Source organism: Bidens hawaiensis, unplaced genomic scaffold (genome assembly GCF_021521415.1).
Source record: "Bidens hawaiensis isolate Kalapana, Puna unplaced genomic scaffold, B.hawaiensis_p1.1 tig00032179_1, whole genome shotgun sequence".
Lineage (NCBI taxonomy): Eukaryota > Viridiplantae > Streptophyta > Magnoliopsida > Asterales > Asteraceae > Bidens > Bidens hawaiensis.
In genome coordinates this window covers 106,220-129,649 of record NW_027495477.1, presented here as the reverse complement: position 1 = coordinate 129,649, position 23,430 = coordinate 106,220, and the positions used below count along the sequence as shown (strand labels likewise).

Sequence of the window (23,430 nt, the reverse complement as noted above, 5' to 3'; positions counted from 1 at the left end):
AGTTTGGAGGTTGAGTGTGGGATTAATGGAAGCAACCCTTTATATACGAAACTAAGGAGTCGTGTGTGAGTTAAAGACTGGGGTTTTACCGGAAAAATATTTTATAATAAATGAAAATAATAAAAAATTGGTGGTGGGCAGAGGGTTTATCTATTCGTATGAATCGTGGGTTCATACTAACCCATGGTGTTAGTGTTTTTAGAAAAGGAGGATCTCATTGTTGATACCAGAAACCGCATACATGACTTGATGACCGGTCTATTCAGTTATTTTTTTTTACCTTTTTTGTTTCTTTTTTCAAAATCTATCTACGGTCGGCTGTACGTTTTGTTTATATTTATAGATTTATAGAGTTTTATATTTCACTAGTACTTGATGGCATATGCCGTGGTGATGTTAAAATTTTTTAAATTGTATAGCAAATAAAGAAACCAAATCGTTCGTTTTTAAGGTGTAGTTTTGTTTTATATATATTTACGCATACAAAAGTTGTGATTAATTTAATATCATGCAATGAGACGAAGGAGGAAATTGTAAATATTTTTAAAAAAATTTAGAACTTAAGTAAAGATTAGGCTAAGCTGTAAGTATGCCCTCTTAGAGTATTCGGGGTGGAGTTGGGGTTGGGTTCATTCGGCAAGCTCGGCAACAACAACGTCATTAAATCGGGTAGGGGTTTCGGGTTGGGAAAGCTGAATGTTTGATGGTGAATGTGAACATTCAACGGTCATTTGACCATTTGAATTTAAAGATACATAAATGAATATTTTTTTTTAATTATTTAAATTAACAACATTTACAACATTTTTTTACACCGCAACTAAAGTATTGTTCTCTAATTTTATTAAGTATCATATTTTTAGTACCACAAAATGGATTCAAACAAGAAAATTTCATGATCTAGAGGCGGTTCGAGCCGTTCCCAAATGAATTTTCAACAACCATTGATTCAACCTCCATATATCCCACACTATCTTACAAAATGATGATCAACATATGGAAGGAGAAGAATAGCAATAATCTGTAAAGAAAGGAAAACTTAAATCACGGGACAATCGTGTTACATGGATTTGTATTTACGATTTTAAATATATAAATTTAGTTTTACATTAAAACATGCAAGAAATAAAATGTACCTTCGTAACATGACATTCTCTTACTTGCTGATCTCTCTTTCTATAGTTCTTTATGTCTTTGTAAATCTCTAATACCCTTAACCTCTAAGAGACATGCAACAAGGGTTGCACCATTAGCAATAACATTTGTAATACTAAAATTTAAAAATGTCCATATAAATCGTGATTTATTTATAGTATAGATGATCATCATAAATCCACCCAAAAGCAAAGGCATATTCATAGTGATAGAAGGGGGGGCCAAGGCCATCATCCAACCATATTTATAGTGTAGCAAATAGTCTAATTTTCTTGTTTTAATCTAAATGTCTGCCTTCTAAAACTTCAAGCCTAAGGCTTAAACCAATTAAAATCTAATCATAATTGGTTAATTTTGATTTTTCAATATATCATGCCATCAGGAATCAACTTCTGCCTTGCAAATACCGCTTCGACTTCTCATATTTTGCCTCCAATCACACAATTTTGGTATCCGCCTAATCGAAAGTGAAAAATATACCCGTATTTGTTGTGCAATGATTATATCTTTATATTTTAAACTAGGTTAGTTACCCGTGTAGTACACGTGTTAAAATAAATAAATTTATTTAAATAATAACACAATGTTAAAATATGATAGAATAAATTACACATTACACAATGGAAATAAAAAGTTGTTAGAAATTCATAAATATCTAAATATTTCTTTGTACGCAATACTTGTAATTTTATTTGTAACTTTATTTTATATATAAAAACTTAGTAGTTTCACATTGTTTCTATTTATAACTCTAAATAATGTAACACATAACCATCATGGGTTAAAATAACTTGTTTCAAAAACAAACCAACCATCTATAATTATTGACCTTAGCTTCTATTAATCTTTAATGCAAAACAAAAATAAAGTAAAATTTTCATACTTTGAAATTAATCATTTTATCTAAAGGTGATAGAATTTTTTTTTGGAATAAAAATGTGAGTTCCAATATTACTTTTGGATATGATTTCGACTTCTATAACACGGTTATCATATTGTATTTTCACATATAGTTTAGTTTCATTGCATATACCAATTTTCTAGTTAATATTTTAAGCAACATTACTTCAACGTCGACTTTTAGGACTGATCTATAACTTGACAACCTTGGATTTTAAGGTTATTTAAAACATCAGGAAACTAATACTTTCTTGTAACGTATCATTTTATGACTGATAGAACATGGATAGCGAACGATTGCTAGTTTCTTGAGCGACCTCATTTTTCGGTGCAAGTATAACTCGCTCACTAAAGAAAACTGTATTTTTAAAATCTTCAATACTAGAAGAATATATAAAGTGTGTGCTAATGTCTAACATGTGTATTCCGAAGATCCACCTGAAAAACCAAAACATGTAGTCTAGTGTTTATATTTTTATGGATTTTTAAGATTATGAACTTAACATAAATAATGAGTTGATTAAATAGTTAACTAAAAACTTGTAAATGGCTATTTTCTTAAATCAACCCGTGGACCGAAACTCATTTTAATCATAATCTGTTTTGACGTGAACCATGTTTGATATTTTAACCGGTTAAAGAAACCTGCTCATTTAAGTTAACACAAAGACTAAGAATACATCAATAGTGAATTTGCCTTTTCAGTGTTTGAAAAAAAAGACTTGTAATTTAGTAAAATATCATATGTTTTTTGTATGTTAGAGTTTATTGAAATTTAACTATTAAATTAATCTTGCATTTTCATCCAATAATATCATTTCTTATAAAATCTTAATTAATATAATATATTTAAAATCTTAATTTTTAGAATCATTATTCAATATCAACGTGAAAAGTGATTACTTATAAAAACCTAATATTAATAACTAATATAATATATTTATATAAAACGAAAAAACATATTTATGTTGGTATCTAATTGTTTAAATCAGGAAAGAATTATTAAAAAGAGACAATGAAACCCAATATTGGTTCACAGTCAATAACATCTTCACCATCTAGAGTAACAATGAGTCGAAGAACACCATGCATTGATGGGTGCTGAGGTCCCATATTTACTATCATGAGGTCTTTTCTTGTAGATGATACAGTCATAGGTTTTTCCTGATTCATTCTTCCATGAATTGCTGAAAGCGAAAAGAAGTTCATCAAACTTTAAGCAAAGAATTCAAATTAACGAGTTTTTCTCTCTCGAATATCCAACCGCCCTATTAATTCTTTATAACGCGCTCTATTTTGTTTTGACAAATAAGCCAGCAACCGTTGACGTTTTCCCAAAATTTTCCGCAGGCCTCTCTGAGATAAATAGTCTTTTTTGTGCAATTCCAAATGTGAAGTGAGTCTCCTTATCTTATTGGTGAAACTTACTACTTGAAATTCAACAGATCCTCTGTTTTCTTTGTTTTCTTCTTGTTCTTTCAAAAGAATTGAAATAAATGAATTTATTAAAAGGTAAAAAAATGAAATACAAAATTGTTAATAGCAAAGAATTATTAAAAAGAGAAAATAAAAGATTAAAAAGTAAAAAAAATGAAATACAATATTATTAATAAGAAAGAGAAATGTCAAAGGTATTTAATATGAGAGAGATCGAGGAGGGAAAATTTTTTAAGTATCAATTTGGTGATGACATGTGATACTTAGTAAGTTTTATTTATTATATAGTATAGATATGTAAATTATTAGAGCATTCACAGCTGGTCATCTATCTTCATCTCTATAATTACACTAAATATTAGGGTTGACATGTCATGTATACCCGTACGCGATAAGACACGAACACGAAACATGTATACCTGCACACGACACGAAAACGTATTGTGTACCTGTATCCCAAACCCGAACATGAACCTATTAATACCATGTATATATGATAAGACACGAACCTGTTAATACCGGTAGTGCCGATGCAACTGCGAGGAGGCCGAACTGCTAGAGAATCTGATATGTCGAGAAGTAGACCGAAGAATTGAAGGGTTGCGACTACCAGAGATTTGGAGGGAAACCACCGGAATACCAGAGAGGGAGAATCAAAGAAGGGTTTGTACGCCGTTTTCTTATGCTGGATTGGATTGACATGCGTTATGTCCAATTGTTTGGTATATAAATTTAAGGTTAACTATTTAGGATATATTACATATTATATTATTATATATTTTTATTTATAAAAAAATTTAATCAGGTACTAACGGATACTAACAAGTAAATGGGTATTTTACCTGCGTAGACATGAAATTAACAGGTCGATTCGTGTCTACCTGTTAAGTACACGGAACATGTTAAGGCCATACACGATACCTGTTAAAGTCGTGTAAGTTAGTACATGTTTTGTATTCATGTATCATGTCTAATGTGTCAGCCCTACTAAAAATCACTACTTTTTCTCTATCGTTTTCAATTAAATAATATTTTTTATACCTTTGTCATTCCTTTTTCTTTCTCATTTAGGCTAAGGGGTATACACCGGTGGGGTTGCCCACTGGTCCTAGGCGGCAACCATGTGGTAGCCACCCCTCACCGGTCTCACTTGCAACACCCCCCCACCCCCCACCCCAACCGGTCACACGTGACCTGAGGCCACTGATGGCGCTCAGTCACGTCAGTGACCCTTTTCCTTGCTTTCATGTGGGGTCCACTGGTGGAGATTGGTGTATTTTGAATATTATATAAATTAAAATAAATAAAAATGAAGAATGGTGGAAAATGAGGGAGAGTGGTGTATTTCCTTGGTTGAAGGGTGATATAGAATGATGAGGGGAAAGCTGACGTAACGAATGAGGAGAATGAGGGATAGTGATGTATGCCCCTTAGCCTAACTCAAAACCACTTTCAACAAATATTAAAAAATTATAGAGTATGAACAGTGTTTCTCCAAATTTTCTCATGAACAATAACATTTTCTCTTTTCTCTACTCACATCCACTTACACCTATACTTTAAAACATAAACTACACACTCACAAATTTTAGAGAACTGTAACGTCCCGAAATTTCTAAGAATAATATTATATATATTATTTGTTTATGATGGAAAAGTTTACTTAAATTAGTAGAGAAATAATAAAAGATTAAGGATAGGTGGAATAGGCTAATTAGATGGAATTAAATATGGACCAAAAAGGAAAGATGGGTCTTAGGTCTATGGGCTTAAGGGAGTATAAATACCCCTTAAACCCTAATACTTTCCATTTTTATCTCTACACCATAGCCTACACCTGGAAAAACACACACGAACACCATCCTAAAACCCGAGCCAAGATCCGATGTTGAAAACCCGAGCTTGTTGGTGCTAGATCGTTGTGACGAACCAAAACAACATCAAGACTATATCGTGTTCGCAAACCTACTCGTTTAAGGCACGTTTATATCGAGAACTTGTTCGTTTAAGTTTGGATTTAGTCTAGAAATCATAGATCTGTTTTAGTATGGTAAAAACGAATCCAACGAAGCTAAACTTACTGAAACTGATTAACGTTTGATAGGTTAAATGTTAACCTAAAGAAACCCGTATTATAGATGCTTAAATCGCACCATGTAAATGCAGATATTTGGATGATTGGACCCTTTGGGTTTGTAGGCGCTGCATAGACGATTCCAGTGATACCAAAATCATGATATTTGGTTAAGAAACGAAGGAGTATTGCGGATCTAATACCTGTTGACTGTTATTTGTTCTTATCAATTTTGACTTTGACCTCTGAGTCAAAGTCTGGATAAGAACAAGGATGATTTGTTATTATTAATCAATTAGTTACGCGTTCATAACGAATGGGACTCATTCATGTGACTTGATAACGAATGAGCCTTTAATTCGTTATCTACCCATTCGTTACATTAAGATAACGAATCAGGTCACGCCAAGATAACGAATTAGGCTAACGAACTGAGATAACGAATCAGACGAATCAAGTGATTCGTTACTTTCCCAATTCGCTATGTTCAGATAACGAATCAGAATGACGAACCAGATTACGAACCAGAATAACGAATTGAGCTAACGAATCAGGAAAACGAAGCAAATAACGAATTAGACTGTGATATGATAACAAATTAGGCTTAATTCGTTATAGCAAATGAGATGACGAATTAGATAATAATTTATAATTCTAAAGAAAATTTTGTTAAGACAATAAATGTAAATAAAATTTTTCCAAGCTGACCTGGTAGCTCGACCCCAGCCAGGGGCTCTGCCCCTTGGATCCTGCTAGGGGCTGCCACCTCTAGAACCCTGCTGCCAGGGGCGCTGCCCCCGAACCCCCGTTCGTTGAGGGTTCTAATTAAACTAGAAAGACATTTTGAGTAGTGATAGTCAATTGATACATGTAATTGTTGTACAGTCAGTCGCGCACAACTCAAGAAAGGGGTAACCATTAGCGGTGAGCGTAACCGAGTTCAGGTGAGTTTCTAGCCCCACTTCCTTGTTATGTTTTCGGGGTTGTGTTCATACTCGATGTGATTAGTTAATACACTTACCTTATGTGGTAAGTGTATATGTGATAAATATGAATGATTTCTTGCCGGTACGTGAACGATCTTCGGATATTGCACGTAACGACAAAGAGTATGATTGTTAAATGAATTATGTGAAGAACGCCTAGAGTGTTCTTACGCTACGATGTAATTATTGTATATGCAAAGTAAGTGTATGCAGGTACAGGAATGGTAAATGAGTTCTACGTCAAACTTAGTAAGTCAGGATGACAAATCCCTCTAACTTCTGTTGGACATAGACTTGGCATTCGATGATGTAGATAAGGGCTGCGGGCCTTACACGTGTTATAAATGATAGATGAAAACGTAGTTAAGGACTGTGGGCCTTATACGTACTTTAGATAGGAGCCAGCATAGGAAAGGACTGCGGACCTTATACGTGTTGTAATTGTATTGTGGTGGCATAAGGGAGGACTGCGAACCTCGTACGTGCTATGAATTAGATTGCAACATAGGGAAGGACTGTGGACCTTGTACGTGTTGTTAATGTAGGATGGTATAGGGAAGGACGGCAGACCTTGCACGTACCATAAATGGTGAGCATAGGTAAGCACTGCGGACCTTTTACGTGTTCACGACCCTGAGTATAGGTATAAACGGTGGACTATAAACATACTCTCGGTGGACTGAGGTAAGTATTAGTATGTATGTGTGAATTTATGACAGAAAGGTAACTAGTTAAGTACGAATATGTATCTTCGGATATGTAAATATGTATGATATGTGTATGTATTATATGTTGTCTGATTAACTAGAACTCACTCAGCGTAGCTGACTTTTAGTATGCACGCAGGTGAACAGATTGAGGCAACTAGCTTGAGCGGGCACATGTTGGGCGAATAAGAGACTGGCATCTGAAAACTCAAGATGTTTTAATGTTAGTTAACGTTTATTTTGAAAGACCAGAATGTTTATTTAAGACAAGTTATGAATTATTATGTATGTTTTATGAAAGTTTTAATATTCCGCGAAAGTTTTATTTAACTATGATGTTTAGAACTGTGTTTATGAGTAAATCCAACGTCCAAAGTGAGGCACCGGGAACGGGGCCTTACAAGAACCTGTTGTGAATACTCTTAATACTTAGGATATGTTTGGTCGGAGGTAATTGAATGAATGGGGAATAGAATGGGAGAAGGAATGAAATAGACAAGGGAATGAAATGGATCATTACTATTATTTTGTCTTGCTTTGTTAACCTATAGGAATTAAATTAATTATTACTTTATGTTGCTTTTATCTACAAAAAATGAAGGAATAAAATAGAAATAATAAAAATACTCTTATCTCAAAATATTTTTTTTTATTGAAATAAAAAAAATTGCAATGGTGGCAGACTGGCAGTGGTGGTGGTGGTGGCGTTCAAGCGTCATGGGCGGTGATTGTGGTGATGATGGTGGTGTTGGTGTTGGGGTGGCGGTGGTCAAGTGGTGATAGTGGTAGCATTGGTGGTCAGGTGGTGAAGGCAATTGTAGGATTGCGGTGGTCAATCAGCAGTGATGACAATGGTTGTGGTGGTTACGACAACGATATTGGTGGCGACGATGACGGTGGTAGTGCTGGTGGTAAGGTGGTGCCGGATATGGTAGTGGTGGAGGCGACAGTGGTGGCGGTGACGATGGCGGTCAGTTGGTGTGGTTGGTGGTGGTAGTGGTGGTTGTTAAGCGCTGGTGTTGAAAAGAAGGGAATGAAAGGGATTTAATGTGAATGAAAGGGATTTAATGTGTAATCGGTGATTGCATTCTATTGAGCAACACGCAACAAAACATTCCATTTCATATGTCATTCTCGCATATCAAATGGCACCTTATATTTTTATATATATATATTTTAAAACCGGCTCCACTACTAATCAATAAAACGGTCGACTCACACTACGATCGGGTGATGTCGGCACAGCACAGGTGTTTCAGAATTCTTTTAGAAGTTTCTTTTGCGGCGTGTCACGTGTGTACATCCCTCATTCTAAAGTCAAAAACACAAACGTGAGTAATTTATTGTATTGATAGTTGATGTTGATTAGTTAATGAAAAACAATATGTTTTCATTATGACAATATTTGATAGTTAGTTATTATGTTATTATTACAGCATTTAATTAGACGTATATATTATTAAACATATTTGGACTAATGATGCCAATATACTAGATAACGATTTGATTTTTCAAGTGATGTGTGTTTACATTTCATAAATGACAAAAAAAAGTGTAATATATTAGTCTATCCGTAGTCGAAGCATTGAGGTCGGGCGATTTGGCCCAAATGTACGTACACACAAAATCGAGATTTGTAATTTTCAAATTGAGCATAGTATAGCTATATAAAAATACCAAATTACACACACACGAAAACTATATTGTAATTATGTATCATATGGTTACGTTGCATTATTGTGATGTATTTTTGTGTTGTAATTTTTTACTGCATTTTTATGCTATATGTTTTTGTATTGTATTTTGAGAAAACAAAAAAATGACTATTTTTATCAACAAAATATTTGCAATCTATCTTCAAACGGTGAACTAACTTGAATTTTGGATTCATTTGTAGTTTTTAGATAATTAAAGTTTATAATTGATTACGCGGTGATAGTCACTATCTTACAAGCGTATTGTGGGACCAGACATATGTAAAATTCATTGAACCGTTTACTTAAACAGCGTATTATTAATATCAAGAACAAGAATTTGGTTTGGACTTTGGATGTATAACCTATATATAAGAATAGACAAGTAATTAATTGTGTGCTATCAAACTATTATATAGGAACTAATAATTGTATACTTAATATTTTGTAATCAAATGATGCATTTTTTTACGTATCAATTGCAAACAATATGGTATTAATGTGTTGGTGGTTTATTAGCAAATATAAAGCCTTTAAATACTTTGAGTTAAGAGCAATGTTTTAAAAATTGGTTTTTTACTTGTAGCGGTTTGGGCTAGAAAATGGTATAACCGGTTGAACTGGGTTATATCGGGAGGTTCAATCGGTTGAATAGTTTACTTTATAATTTCCTATAAATGCAATTTTTTACTTTAAAAATAACCAAAAGTAAACTTATCCATAATAAAAAATAATCCAAAGTTAAATCATATTAAAAAAATATATATATATAAAAGCACTCAGTTTTAAAAAATAGTCATAAAGTTTTCACGATTTAATGTTAATTGTTAGGTTAAAGGTAATTTTGAAAAAATACGTGCCGCATATATCAAAAATTTATCTGACTTAAAACCGGTAATTTAAAAAAAACCGTCGGTTTGATGTTCTGGCATACCGGGCACAAAATACCGGTCTGTTTTCGGAAATTTGTTTTAACCGGTTCAACCGACCGGTTTAAACCTGTTTTAAAACACTGATTAAGAGAGTTTGAAAAGTCTTGAATTCAAGACCCATAAACAACAAATGTTAAAAGAAATCGCCATTAAAAAAATTGCAAACAATATGGTAAGCATATATGGAAACTAAGTGTTTTATTATTTATTGTATGTTTTTAATTTTATATAGGTTTTATTATTATCCAATTTTTTTTTTAATTTAATATTATGTATTCTGTTAATTAATGTTTGTAGTGAATTAATTTAATTTTAATTAACACTCTACTACTTATTATATGAAATGTAAAAAAAAATTGTTAAAAATAATTTGATTTATATTAAATTAATGTAAATGTATGTAATGATGTGGATGATAAGGTGAAAAAATGAGGTTGTCGAGTGAGATTTGAAATTGATGCGGTTGGAAGTTTGTAGGTTTTAGCTTTAAAGATGCTCTTCCGTGCCTCAACCGTCATTGATTTTTTATTAGATCCGATTAAGACGAACAAACCCTCCAAAAAAGAAAATTAAGATCTATTAAATCTGCTTCAAGATTATCGAATGTTGTTGTAATTGTGTGATTCTGAAAGACTTTTGAGATTAGAGCTTTACCTCCTTAGGCTATGCGTAGTGGGCAATGATTAGGGGCGACAAGGGGCGATTTCAGGGTGGAACATCACCCCCGATCGATAAATGGGGCGACCAGGGGCACTTTATTTTGTCGCCGAGTTGAGTTTGTGTGTGTAGTATACTCCATTACACACCTAAAACAAAAATACTTCATTTGCTGACTAGGCGTCAAATGGCACAAATCGTTATTTTATAGCCTTCCACTACACATAGCCTTAAAAAAAGTTGTGTGTGTTTTATCTTATTGTCGACCATAGTGTCTTTGGAAGGTAAAGGTTTTCAACAACATCTACGAGCATCCATTTAAAGTGGTGTGACAAATAAAGGTTAACTTGTTTCTATGGATAATGTGTAGAGCGCATTCTCAACGCTCCGATGGGTCTCTCGAGGGTAACTGAGATTTGTACCTGAATACGTGTTTTATTTGGGTGTTTCTTCGAGTCTAGTATTGTACATTGTGGGTTTAGTGTCTTGATTGTTCGGTTTTTTCTTTAATATATATTTATCCAGTTGTTAAAAAAGAAGAAAAAAACAAGACAAAACTAAAACAACCAACATACTACCGGTCTTGAATTCTCAACATTTTGATTATGGGATGTACCACTAAACCACCATGATGCCCCTTGAGAACCAACAAAAGCGGATCTATATATATGGTAAATGGGTGGTTCCCCGGAACCCCCTGAGTTTCGAAATAATAGTATATTTATATATTGAAATTATTAGAGGAACCATCTTATAAATTAACCACCCGAGTTTCGAAATAATGTGTATTTATATATAGAAAATATTAGAGGAACCACATAATTTACATTACAAAAGCTGGTTTAGCTGGTAAGAAGTTGGATTTGCAAACTTAAGGTCACGGGTTTGATTCCGGTTGTTAAGTGACACACATCTTGTGTCAAGTTCCATAAAGGAGGAGGGGGTGGTTAATTGTGATGGTTTTTTAATCACTTTGACCACCCAATGATGATGTGTCACATCACCCTCACCCCACCTAAATCCATCACTAGTGATGGAATTTGGTGAGGGTGGTGGTAGTGTGATTGTTTGTTCACCCCACCCAATGATGATGTGCCACTTCAAGAACCCAATGATGATGTGCTAATTAGTCAACTTCCATCGCATGTGATCACCACCACACTTTTTCACCGTCACGCGACGGCATTGTTCCACGCTATACAAAGTGTAGTGGGAGTCCCATCATGCCCCACCCAGCCCCTAATCATTTTAGCTGACATGAAAACAAATTTGAAAGCTTTGTTGGATCTAGCTAAAATCAGAAACTAAGATTGACTGATGCATACCTCTTTCATCATATTATTGACCGCCGATATCATTTTTTAATAATAAACACAAATCAATATTTTGCGCGTACTTATACTAACCGTTACAAATTAGATATCGTTATTGATTACATTTCTTTTTTTGTACATAGTGGATTAAATGTCTTGATATCGTATGGATAATATAATATTATATTACTTATAGAAATAGAATAAATCTAACTGTACTCCTAAATTGTAAGCCATATCCATCATATTGATAAACATTGTTTCGTCATTTGGATCACCGTTTCAAGATAAGTTTTACATCAGTCGACTCGTATCATTATTTTGATTAAAATATCTAAAACATCAGTTTTAAAAACATGAAGTATATTTTATTAATGATTACTGTTTTTGAGTTTTGAGTGCAATAAGTATAATGAAAAAACTTATTATAATAGAACATAATTATGATAAAAAGTAATTAAGGTAAATCCTATCCAAATGTTAGAAAAATAAATCCTTATATAGTTATATGTTAGTTTTAAAGTACAATTTATCCAAAAAAAAAAACAAAGCAAAAAGTTATATTCTATTAAATAAACCATCATGATCTAATGGTAAGGTACTTGAATGGTATTCAAATTGTTTCGAGTTCAAATCTTCCTAGGTAAACATGGACCAAGTGGTTTGAGGTGATGCTTGGGATACAAACAATTTCAGATACCCTTAATTTTTTTTTTTCTAGATTCGTCCCAAGTTTAAAATGACCATCACGTACCACTTAAAAAAGTATCATATATTAATTAAGATAATTAAAGTGATATTAATTATGTGAAGAATAATTATAGATAGCAAGTGACGTGACATAAGCGATGACGTTGAAAATGGTTTAATTATGTTGGGATTCTACAAATAAAGGCCGGCTTACGTAATCGGTGACGTAGATTTGTACTACAAGCTTCGGTCGAGGTTGTTGTGATTTGTACTACAAGCTTCGGTCTCAATAATTACTAGATTCAACGACTATTCCGCCGCCGGGCCCCTCTCACGTGCATGAAGTTTCTACTTCACTCTTATTTTTTATGAAGAGGTTATTATCTCAAATTTGACGAACCAATGATTGACTCATTTGAAATCAAAAGTTTTGTGTGTTTTCAAACCTTAAAATAGATCAAAGACTATGCAACGAGCCACAATCTCTTTTTACTAAAACAAAACACATTGCTTCATAAAATGTATTCGAGTATCGGCTAGTGATAAAGATGTCTCTGTTAGTTTTGACCGGGAAATTATGTAAAAGTGTTTAAATTTTTGTTTTAGAGAAAATATTGATCCTTTTATATATAACACAAACCGAACTATATCTGGATAATGGGTAAGCGAGCAACAAGTTGCGCCGCTATCCCCTTTTGAATCGCAAAGCCTATTCTATTAAATATAAATCCTTGGTTCCTCGGGCTCTGCGAGTCACTGTGGACCACCTTCTGCACCCGCTCCAAGAAGCGAACCGCCTCGGGAGCTAGGGATCCAAAAGTGTCAAAGGCAAATGGAATGAACACGTGCTGATTCTCCAAACACGATGTCTCATGCTTAGCAACCTTCCTAGACTCCGCTCTCAAAACCGCCTGTCCCAGTACGAAGCCACTGCCTCTCAGCCCCACCAACGGGGACACCCCAGTGAGGTCAACACACGCATGCTTACCCCCTGCCCAGCCAAACACAAGAACATCCGCAGGACGCAGGGTAGATCTTCCCTCACGCGGATTAGTCAAAAAGTTAACAGGTGCCTCTTTCTTGGCTGAGATCCCGGCACGTCTAAGCACATCCCATAACACATCTTTAACCCAGTCATGACGATACTTGAATCCCGGAAATTCCTTACAGTGGAGGGCATGCTCACCGAATCTATCCAAACAAGCTTTTTTACAAATGGGGCATAATTCATCTGGAGGGAAAAGGGGAATCATAAGCCGTTATTTAAGGATGGCTTTGTATTCAACTGCCAACATCCGTTGCCCAAGACCTTCAATGGGCACAACAGTCAAAAAATCCTGGGCATGAGCCCCCTTGAGACAAGCTAAAACTGTCATTTGTCTCGGGGTCATATCGAATCGCTCCTCCAAATCATGTACGTGTTTACCATAAAGAGCACTCGCCAAGGTTTGTTGAGGTTTCTTGGGGGCGGTCTCCTTATCAGTAAAACCGCCTATATCAAGGTTCGGGAGAGTTGTTCCAATATTACCAAGTGCAAAAGAGTAGTCAGGATCTACCCCGTAACACCAGCGTTCCGCAGGACGTGTTTAAATAAATTCGTCAAAGTCGAAAATCAGATTAGTTTGGACGAGGATGCAATCCGCACCTCATAGACCGTAACAAAACTTGTTTAAAAGTTTCTTTTGATCTTAAAGATCAAAAGTCCAATAGTTTGGCCATTATATTTACGTGCTTAGATGAATTAATTATAATCTCTTTAATATATATAAATAATTAGTCAGATGCCCGCACGATGTAGCGGAAAACAACACTTAAAAGGTTGTTGGCGAGCCAAGCCTAGCTCGAGTCGAACATCATACCGAGCCGACTCAGCTCTGCTTGAAATTAAAGATAAAATCTTAAACTCGAGTTAGCCTTGATTATTTTGATATTTATATGATTTGAGTACTTATAATCATATTTTTGTAAAACATATCAAAAGATAATAATATTTATATAAACATGAGGGGGCAAAGTTGTAACTAACCCTTAAAATAATAAATTTTGTGTAAGTTGAGGTACTATACTTGTAATTAATTTTACTTGTAAAACTAACTTGTACATTCATGCATATATCCATGCATTAATGACTTGTACAATTTAAACCGATTATCTGTTTTAAAAAAAATTATATTGACACATCAATAAAAATAAGCTCGTTAAATGGGTATGTTAAGATTTAGTTTTAATCATATTTTTGTAAAAGATATAACAAGAAAACCAAAAGGAATAAAGTTAGAGTAAAAATTGGTTAACCATGAGGGATGAAAGTTGTAATTATTTTCTTAAATTAACAAATTTGATTAAAATTAAGGTACCAAACTTGTAATATATTTGTTGAATTCAAATGAACGTGTGTTGTGTGTTGATTGTGTTTAAAAGACCATTTTGTCCTTTATTACACTTGTAATTTATGCCTTACAAATTGTAAATCCCTTAAAAAAGGTATCTTAATTTACCCTTATTTGATGTATTATATATAGTAAAGATATGTTAGAAACTGGTATATTACACGAGTAAAGTAGGTATTTATTTTAAAATGCAATAATTCTTTAATAATAGAAATCTAACGGTACCATTTAAAAGTACTATGAAATAGGATTTAATAAATCTAGAAGTAAAAATTACATTAAATTTTTGTTTTGAACGACCAACAAAAACTCATATTAACAAATTGGCAAGGAGCTAAACCACCTAATACATCCACCAAAAAAACATATACATACATAAAACTCATATGCCTCACCACCCACTTCAAACAAAAACAACAATACACAATTACAATTAAAATCTACTTCAATCCTCCCAAAGCAAGCCTCTTCTTTTGGATCTATTCCTGATCCAAAGAAGGCCTAGAGCTTTAACCTCTTCAATCAAGCTACGTGGGTGAACCAGGCCACCTTTTTTTTAGCACGTCGTTTCTCTTTTTCCAAATACACCATATAGTAACTAAACACACAACGTGAAAAGCTCTAGCTTTACCGGTAGGAAACGACGCGTACCTATGCAACTCCACCAAATCTCGGACACTAAATGCATAAATCGAAGGAGCCTTACATCATTGAGAGATTAAACACCACACAGCTTGCGAAAAGTCACATGAAATAAAAACATGGTCCACCGTCTCCATCCTCTTCCCACAAATCGAACAATCAAGTGAACTTACTAAAATGTTTCTCTTAGCCAAAGCTTCCATGGTTGGCAATCTGTTAAGGACGACTCTCCATGCCACGAAACCCACTTTCTTCGGGAGCCAATTGTTCCATTCAAAAACGTTGTCAGGCCTGGATAACGACATCTCCAACAGTAAACCTTTCAAACTTCTAACAGAAAACTCCCCTGAATGATCACCACACCAGATGCTCTTGTCCTTTCCAGGTCTAATTATCACATGTTTACAAATAGATAATAAACCTCTAAATTCCTCAAAATATGGCAGGCTTGTAGGGTCTCTTTGCCAATCCCATCTTCTGCATATTACCCCATCAATCATGTATAGACGATCAGCTACCACACACCATTTCGACTTTTCAATTGAAAACAGATTAGGGAACCGGTTACACAACGGGTAGTCGTTCACCCACATATCCAACCAAAACCAATTGGTTTCCCCATTTTTAACATTTGTTCTGAAAAGCTTGTTCAACACAAAGCCATCCGAGTTTAAATCCGGAGAGATTTTACCAATTTGTCGCCACGGGCCAGCACATGACAACTTAGTTGGGATATAACACAAAGGTTTAGCAGAATGATGAAAAGACCATATTACGTTCCACCATAGTTTTCCCTTCTCATTCTTAAACCGCCACCACCGCTTGGTTAACAGTGAAACATTTATATCCCTCAAAAACACCAAACCCGAGTCCGCCATATTCCACCGGAGCCGACACCTTCTCCCAAGCTACCCAATTCAGTTTTTCTTTCCCCTCCGACCCTCCTTAAAAAAATATCATTCATAGACGATCTAACTTTTCGATTACCCCGGGCATAGCCTTAAAAAGTGAGAAATAATACGTGGGTAGAGAATTAGGGACCGATTTCAGAATCGTTATATGTCCCTCAATAGACAGACTCTTTGCTTTCTACCTTGACAACCCTTTTCTAAACAATTCTAGCACCGGATCCCACGAGTTAATTAGTGTTAGTGCACGGTTTTGCGTCTAGAGTCTTTGTATTTATCATTAATGTTTATTTGATATTTAAATGTAATATTTAATGTTTATTTTAGACTAATTCGTTATGTATAAGTCTAGTTCGCTAGGAATGTTAGTGAACTAAGACTAGTTCGTTAAGATTAAGTCTAGTTCACTAGGAATGTTAGCGAACTAAGACATTATAATGTATTCCCTCCTGATTCGTTAGGGGGTGTTAACGAATCAGGGGGAGGTTCGTTAAGTTAACTTAGTTAACGAAGGGGATGCTGGTTCGCTAGGGGATGTTAGCGAACCAGGTCGCCTTCTATATATAGTGAACCACTGTTCACTTGTAAAATGTGGAAGTTTTGAGAGAATTAATATTATTCAGAAAGATCTAAAGTATTTTCTCTCTCTCTCTCTCAAGCTTCACGTTAAACTTATTGATAATATATATACTACATACGAATAGCAATCGAACTAAGGTATTCGAGAGTTAGATCCGTATAATTAATATTAACATTTAGATCTGGATTAGATCTGAGTCATTAGATATTGATTAGAACGAGTTTAAAACGGGATCAAACAAGTGGTATCAGAGCTTTCGGGGCTCAATTCGCTTGGTTTGATTGTTATTGTTATAGTTCTTGTGTTTATTTTCTGTTTGGATTGAGTTTGAATCAATTTGAGTTGATTTGGATTGAATCTAGATGGATTAGAGTGAATCTGTTTTGGTTAAGGTATTATTAATGTTCAATTTAGTGGAATTGGATTGTGGATTGGATTTGTGATGTTTATTGTGTTTTCGGTTTGAGTCCGTAAACAGAGGATTGGTTTTGGTTGAAATTGGTTAGTGTATTGTGGTAATTGATTACGAGATGTGTTGAGCTGAATTCGCGTTGTGATTACGAAGATTTTGGTATATTATTTGTTAGATTTGGTTGACAATTGAGGGTGTATTACGGATCTGGCATTACTAAGTTTCTGGGTTTGATCTTCATAAATCTGGAAAAACAAGTTGAATGTTTGAAGATATGAAGATGCATGCGATTCGCTATAAAATTCCAGGCGATTCGTTATGTTTTTAACTTGATTCGCTATCAGTTCTTGCCATTCGCTAATCAGTTCGCTAACTGATTCGTGTGAGTTAATCAATTCGTGATATCTAGTTCGTTAACTAGATAACTGATTCGTTTGACACGTGTTTGTCTTGGAATTTGTGTCATAACAACTTTTTGCCACGTGGCAGAAAGGAATCAAGTTTGTTACAAACGGTTGTAACAACCTGATTCGTTATAGTGTGATTCGCTAATACACTGTAGCTGATTCGCAAATTTGTCTTTAGTGATTCGCTAAGTTTATTTTGGTGATTTGTTATTATTTAATTCGTTAAGTTGACTTGGTCAATTCGTTTGATCAATTCGTTAAGTTGACTTGGTCAATTCGTTTGATCGATTCGTTAAGTAAACTTGGTCAATTCGTTTGGTCAATTCGTTAAGTTGACTTGTGATTCGTTAAACCTTCATCACATTCGTTATTTGTTTCGCCATTTGAGTGATTCGTTAACTTTATTTGTGATTCGTTAAGTTGACTCGCTAGGTTGACTTTTGATTCGCTAACACAATCACCTCATTCGTTACGACTTGATTCGTTAAGACTCAATTCGCTACACTATTCACAGTCCGTTACAACTGTTCACAGTTCGCTACAACTGTTCACAGTTCGCTATTACTGTTCACTGATTCGTTAAGATATTTCATTATTCGATTCGTTTTCAAAGATGGCTGGTATGTATGCATTGGCGTCTCAAAATATGTTGATGCAACAAATGTTGCAACTTGATACCGAGACAGTTTCACATTCTAAATGTCCAAGATTGATGAAGTTCAGTGACTTTGCCAAATGGGAACCTCGGTTTCGTGCACATTTGGGATTTGTTCATCCTGACTGCTCATATTGTCTTGATGAGGTTTATGTTGCACCAATGATTGGTGATGATACTATTGGGTAGACTCCTAAAGCTGTCTCTCAATACTCACAAGAAGAGAAGAAAGCTTTAGAAATCGAGATAAAAGCATATTCTACTTTGACTATGGCTTTACCAGAGAATATCTTTCATCAAGTTGGAAGTATCAAGAGATGTGCATCTTTGTTTCAACATCTGCGTATGAGAAGCATGGGAAACACAGCTGAGAGTAAGAAAGTGATGCTCAAGTTTCAATTTCGAAACTTTAATTTATTGAAAGGAGAAACAGTTGAAGAGATGACTACAAGATTTAGTCATTTAATTGCTGAAATGGACAAGATGAAAATGGAAATTTCTGAAAGAGATAAAATTGACACTATCAAGAGTGTACTTCCAAGTTCCTACTCAACATTTCTCATGGTTTTGAAAGAGAATGATTATTTTCTGAATGAAGATTTGACAGCACTTGAATTTCTACAAAAGATTGAAGCTAGAGAATATGATCTTAAGTGTCAAAAATCTTCCAAAGAAAATCAAGATCCGGCTTTCTATGGTGGAAGTATGCCTCTCAGTTCAACAATCTCACCAATCACTGCTTTTCTTACTCATGCCGCGAGTGAAAAAGAATCTGCTATATTTAATGATCCAAAAGTTTGTTTCTACTCTGCTGGTAATTCAGGTGGTTCTGGAAGTTCTACTAGTACCAATCCATTTGCTACACCACCTAGTGTAAATCTGAAAGAAGCTGAGCAAAATTTTGCTTTTCTGACGGCATTTATGTCTTCATATGAAAACTTGGTGAGTAGTAAAATTGCCACAAGTGAGTTAACTGATGAGGATTATGATCAGATAGATCCGGATGATCTAGAGATCATGGATTTGAAATGGAATATGGCCATGATCGTTCGTAAAGTTAAAAGATTCATGCAGAGAACTGGAAAAGATCTTCCAGCGTTAAACAAGAAGTTGGGTTTTGACAAATTAAAGGTGAAGTGTTATAATTGTCAAGAATTCGGGCATTTCGCGAAGGAATGTGATAAACCAAGAAAAGAATACACTGGACCTCGTGGTCAAAGTCAAAATGCTTCTTCACCACGAGGAAGTGATGCCGAAAAGAAACCATCTTCTTTAACAACACAAGCAATGTTAGCAGACGGAACTGATTGGTCACAACGGCTACTATGCAATGATGTTCAAGCAAATTTAGCTATGTTTGGGTTACATGAAGATTGTCAAGATGCTACTGGTAATGTGATGTCTTCAGATATTGATTCTGGATCTGATTCTAACGACTCTTGCGATAAGCCTTCTGAATCAATGTTTGCTTGCATGGCTAAGATCAATGAGGTTAGTAATTCTATTTCTTCTACTTCATTTGGTAAAGCATCATGTGTTGACTGTGAATCTAACAACTCTAAGTTAGAAGCTTTGAAAAATCAAAATGATAATTTTATAAGAGAGATTGCTTCTCTTAAGGACACTTATCGACAATCACTTGAGTCTCAAATGAAATCTCGAGAAAAGATTGAAGCATTGTCGACAAGTAATCATGATCTCAAAGCCGAGTTATCTGTGAAAATGACCATTAATGATCAAAAGTTTCAGGAAATCTTGAAACATCGTTCTAAGATAACTGAGCTTGAGAATGAGGTTCTTGAATTGAAGAACAAATTGGGTAAATTTCGAAATTCTTCATTTTTATTGAATGAAATTATTGAAGTTTCTGGAAAACAAAAAGATTCTAAGAAAGATATTGGTTTTGTTGAAATTCCACCACCATTTCACAATGATTATAAAATTAATCCTTTTGCAAGAAAAGAAGAGGATTTGATTCAAAAGGAATCTATGATTTCTAAAAAACCTAAAATGGTTAAACCTGAAATTGTCAAAACTCAAGTTGCTCTTAAAAATTCATATCCAAAGCAAAAAAGTGTTTGTTGAACACAATGACGAGGTCATTATCGAGGATGTGTTTGAACCAGAGATTATACACAAGAATAAGAACATTCCCAGTTCTAATCATATTCTATGCGAACCTCACGAATTTGAGGAAGCAGTGTATGGTTCACACAAACCTCAAGAGAAAAAGGAAAATTCAAAGAAAGTAAACTCTCTGAAGGCAAAGAAGTCAGTTAAACCAAAAATTTCTGATGAGGATTTAATGCGTTTCATTAATCCTTCTAGTTCTAAGCCATTTGCTGCTAGAGTTTTTAAGTTAAAGGGAATGGATACAATGTTCACTGAAAAAGATATTCCAATAAGTATTATCAAACCTGAACTTATTGAGAGTGTTTTTGTCAATGAAACTTCAAAAATTCAAGAACTTGAACGTGTGTATGCTCAAGCGAAAACATCAGTTCAATCTGATCCATTGACTAAGGCAAAACAATTTTTAAAACAAGCTAAGAAGATTAACTTTATTAAGTCAACTGGAACAGATACACTAAAAAGTTTTTCAAACAGTTCTAATTTAGATTTTTATTTAAAGAAGAAATCTGAATTATCTGATGAGTTTGCTAAGTGCATGACTAAAAATGTGAGTCATCATCAACCATCTATTCCAATTTCTTCTAAACATCATCATGTGGACATGCGAACTTGTTTTTTATTTGGTCAACAAGGTCATGTTGTGAGAAATTGTAATCAGCAAAACTTTCAGAATCTTCATCCTTTTATCAAGGACAAATCTAAGCCAATTCCAGTGGTCAAGGAGATTCTGAAACGACCTGTGTCGTATGCTGATGATACTCATATTTTATTCTCTGATATGAATCCTCGGAAGATGTTTTATATCAATGAGACACACGGTCAAGTGAAACCAAAATTCATTCCAACTGAACCTATATGTCAAAACAGGAATTCAAATATTGTTCAGGCAGCTTATTTAAGACGAAAGTCTAGGAAGACTGTAACTTATTCACAAGTGGCTGAACAACAATTGAAAACTGTTAAAGTTAATGATCAAAGAGAAAACCAAAAGGTGCCCAAGACTGAGGCCTGGGCTGCCTTTTTGAACTAATCACTTTTGTTTATGTGTAGGGTCCATCCAAGACCATTTCTGGTGAAAACTGGATCATGGATAGCGGATGTTCTCGTCATATCACCGGAAATCTCGACCTATTGACCAATGTAAGAAATATTCAAGGGGGTTATGTAGCGTTTGCTGGGAATTCTGGGGGCATGATCACACAAGAGGGTGATGTTTCAAATGGTCATATTACATTTGAAAAAGTAAATTATTGTGACAAGGTTGATCATAACTTATTGAGTGTATCGCAGATTTGTGATAAAAAGTACACTACAATATTTACTGACAAAGAGTGTCTTATCTTGAAACCGGGTTTTATTATTCCCGAGGACATGGTTGTCATGCGATCACCACGATCAAATGATATTTATGTCTTAAACATGAGTTCTAAGATATCAACATCGATTGAAACATGTTTTGTCTCGAAAGCAACCGAGAACGATTCAATTCTTTGGCATCGAAGAATGGGTCACATTCATGTTAGAAAGATGAATTATTTAATGGCAAATAATTTAGTTGAGGGTGTTTTGTTAAAGAACTTTAAGTTATCTGATCACTGTGTTGCATGCAAAAAGGGCAAGCAGAAGAAGAAGACACATCCTTCTAAGTTATTGAATTCCATTAATACTCCTCTTGAACGACTTCATATGGATTTGTTTGGTCCAGTGAATCGTGCGAGTATTTCTGGAGACTGGTATTGTCTTGTCGTGACAGATGATTATTCAAGATATTCATGGGTCTTATTTATGAGTTCGAAGGATCAAACACCGGTTTTGGTACAAAACCTTATTACTAAGATCGAATCACTGTATAAACAAAAGGTGAGGAGAATCCGTAGTGATAATGGTACTGAATTCAAAAACACTATTTTGGATTTCTTTTGTATTCAAAAGGGAATTCACCGAGAATATAGTGCACCTTATGTACCACAACAAAACGGTGTTGCTGAAAGGAAAAATAGAACTCTGATTGAAGCTGCACGTACAATGCTTGCTGATTCAAAGCTTCCTATTCAATTTTGGAATGAAGCAGTGAACACAACTTGCTATACGCTTAGTAGAGTTCTAACAGTGAAACGACTCAAGAAGACAAGCTACGAAATATTAAATAACAGAAAACCTAATTTAAAGTACCTGGAATCATTTGGGTGTCCGTGTACAATGTTGAAGAAGGAATTGGGTAAATTTGATGAAAAGGCTATCGAAGGATATTTCTTGGGATATGCGTCTCCAAAGAAAAGAGAATTTTATTTTACATCTGGTTGTGTTGAAGAATGGTACCATGTGGACTGTCAAAAGTACACAACTCCTCCTCAAGGGAAAGGTCCAGACTGGATGTTTGACTACGATAGTTTATTTAATTCTTTTACTCCTTCAGCTGAACACATCGATGAAGATCTAGCTAGAGCATATTTTGAAGAACATTTGAACATTCCAAGCTCTTCAAGGTCTAATGCAGTTGAAGTTCAACCAGATGCTACAACTGAAGAATCTCAAGTTGTTCCTCCAGTTGTTATTGACAGTGCTTCTACTTCTTCCGATGATGATCAAGCTGAGATTCAAGTTATTGATATTGATAGTGATAATGCTTCATCTCCCGAATTAGGTGAACATTACACTAATTTATTTGATAATGTTGTTGTGCCTGAAAATCCTACTCTTCGGATTCATGGATATCATCCACAGGACAATATCATTGGAGAACTTGATGTGGGCGTTC

General features: G+C 34.6%; 1 protein-coding gene across 1 annotated transcript; it reads right to left on the bottom strand.

Annotated features, from left to right (window-relative positions):
- Positions 1 to 15,642: 15,642 nt before the first annotated feature.
- Positions 15,643 to 16,455, bottom strand: LOC143583229 (uncharacterized). Its single transcript, XM_077065594.1, has one exon. The coding sequence runs from the start codon at positions 16,453 to 16,455 to the stop codon at positions 15,643 to 15,645; it is 813 nt and encodes a 270-aa protein (XP_076921709.1).
- Between the last annotated feature and the right edge of the window lie 6,975 nt (positions 16,456 to 23,430).

What these genes read in the sequence shown, in the direction of transcription:
- LOC143583229 (XM_077065594.1), bottom strand. Translation starts at nt 16,455, where the DNA reads ATGGCGGACTCGGGTTTGGTGTTTTTGAGGGATATAAATGTTTCACTG.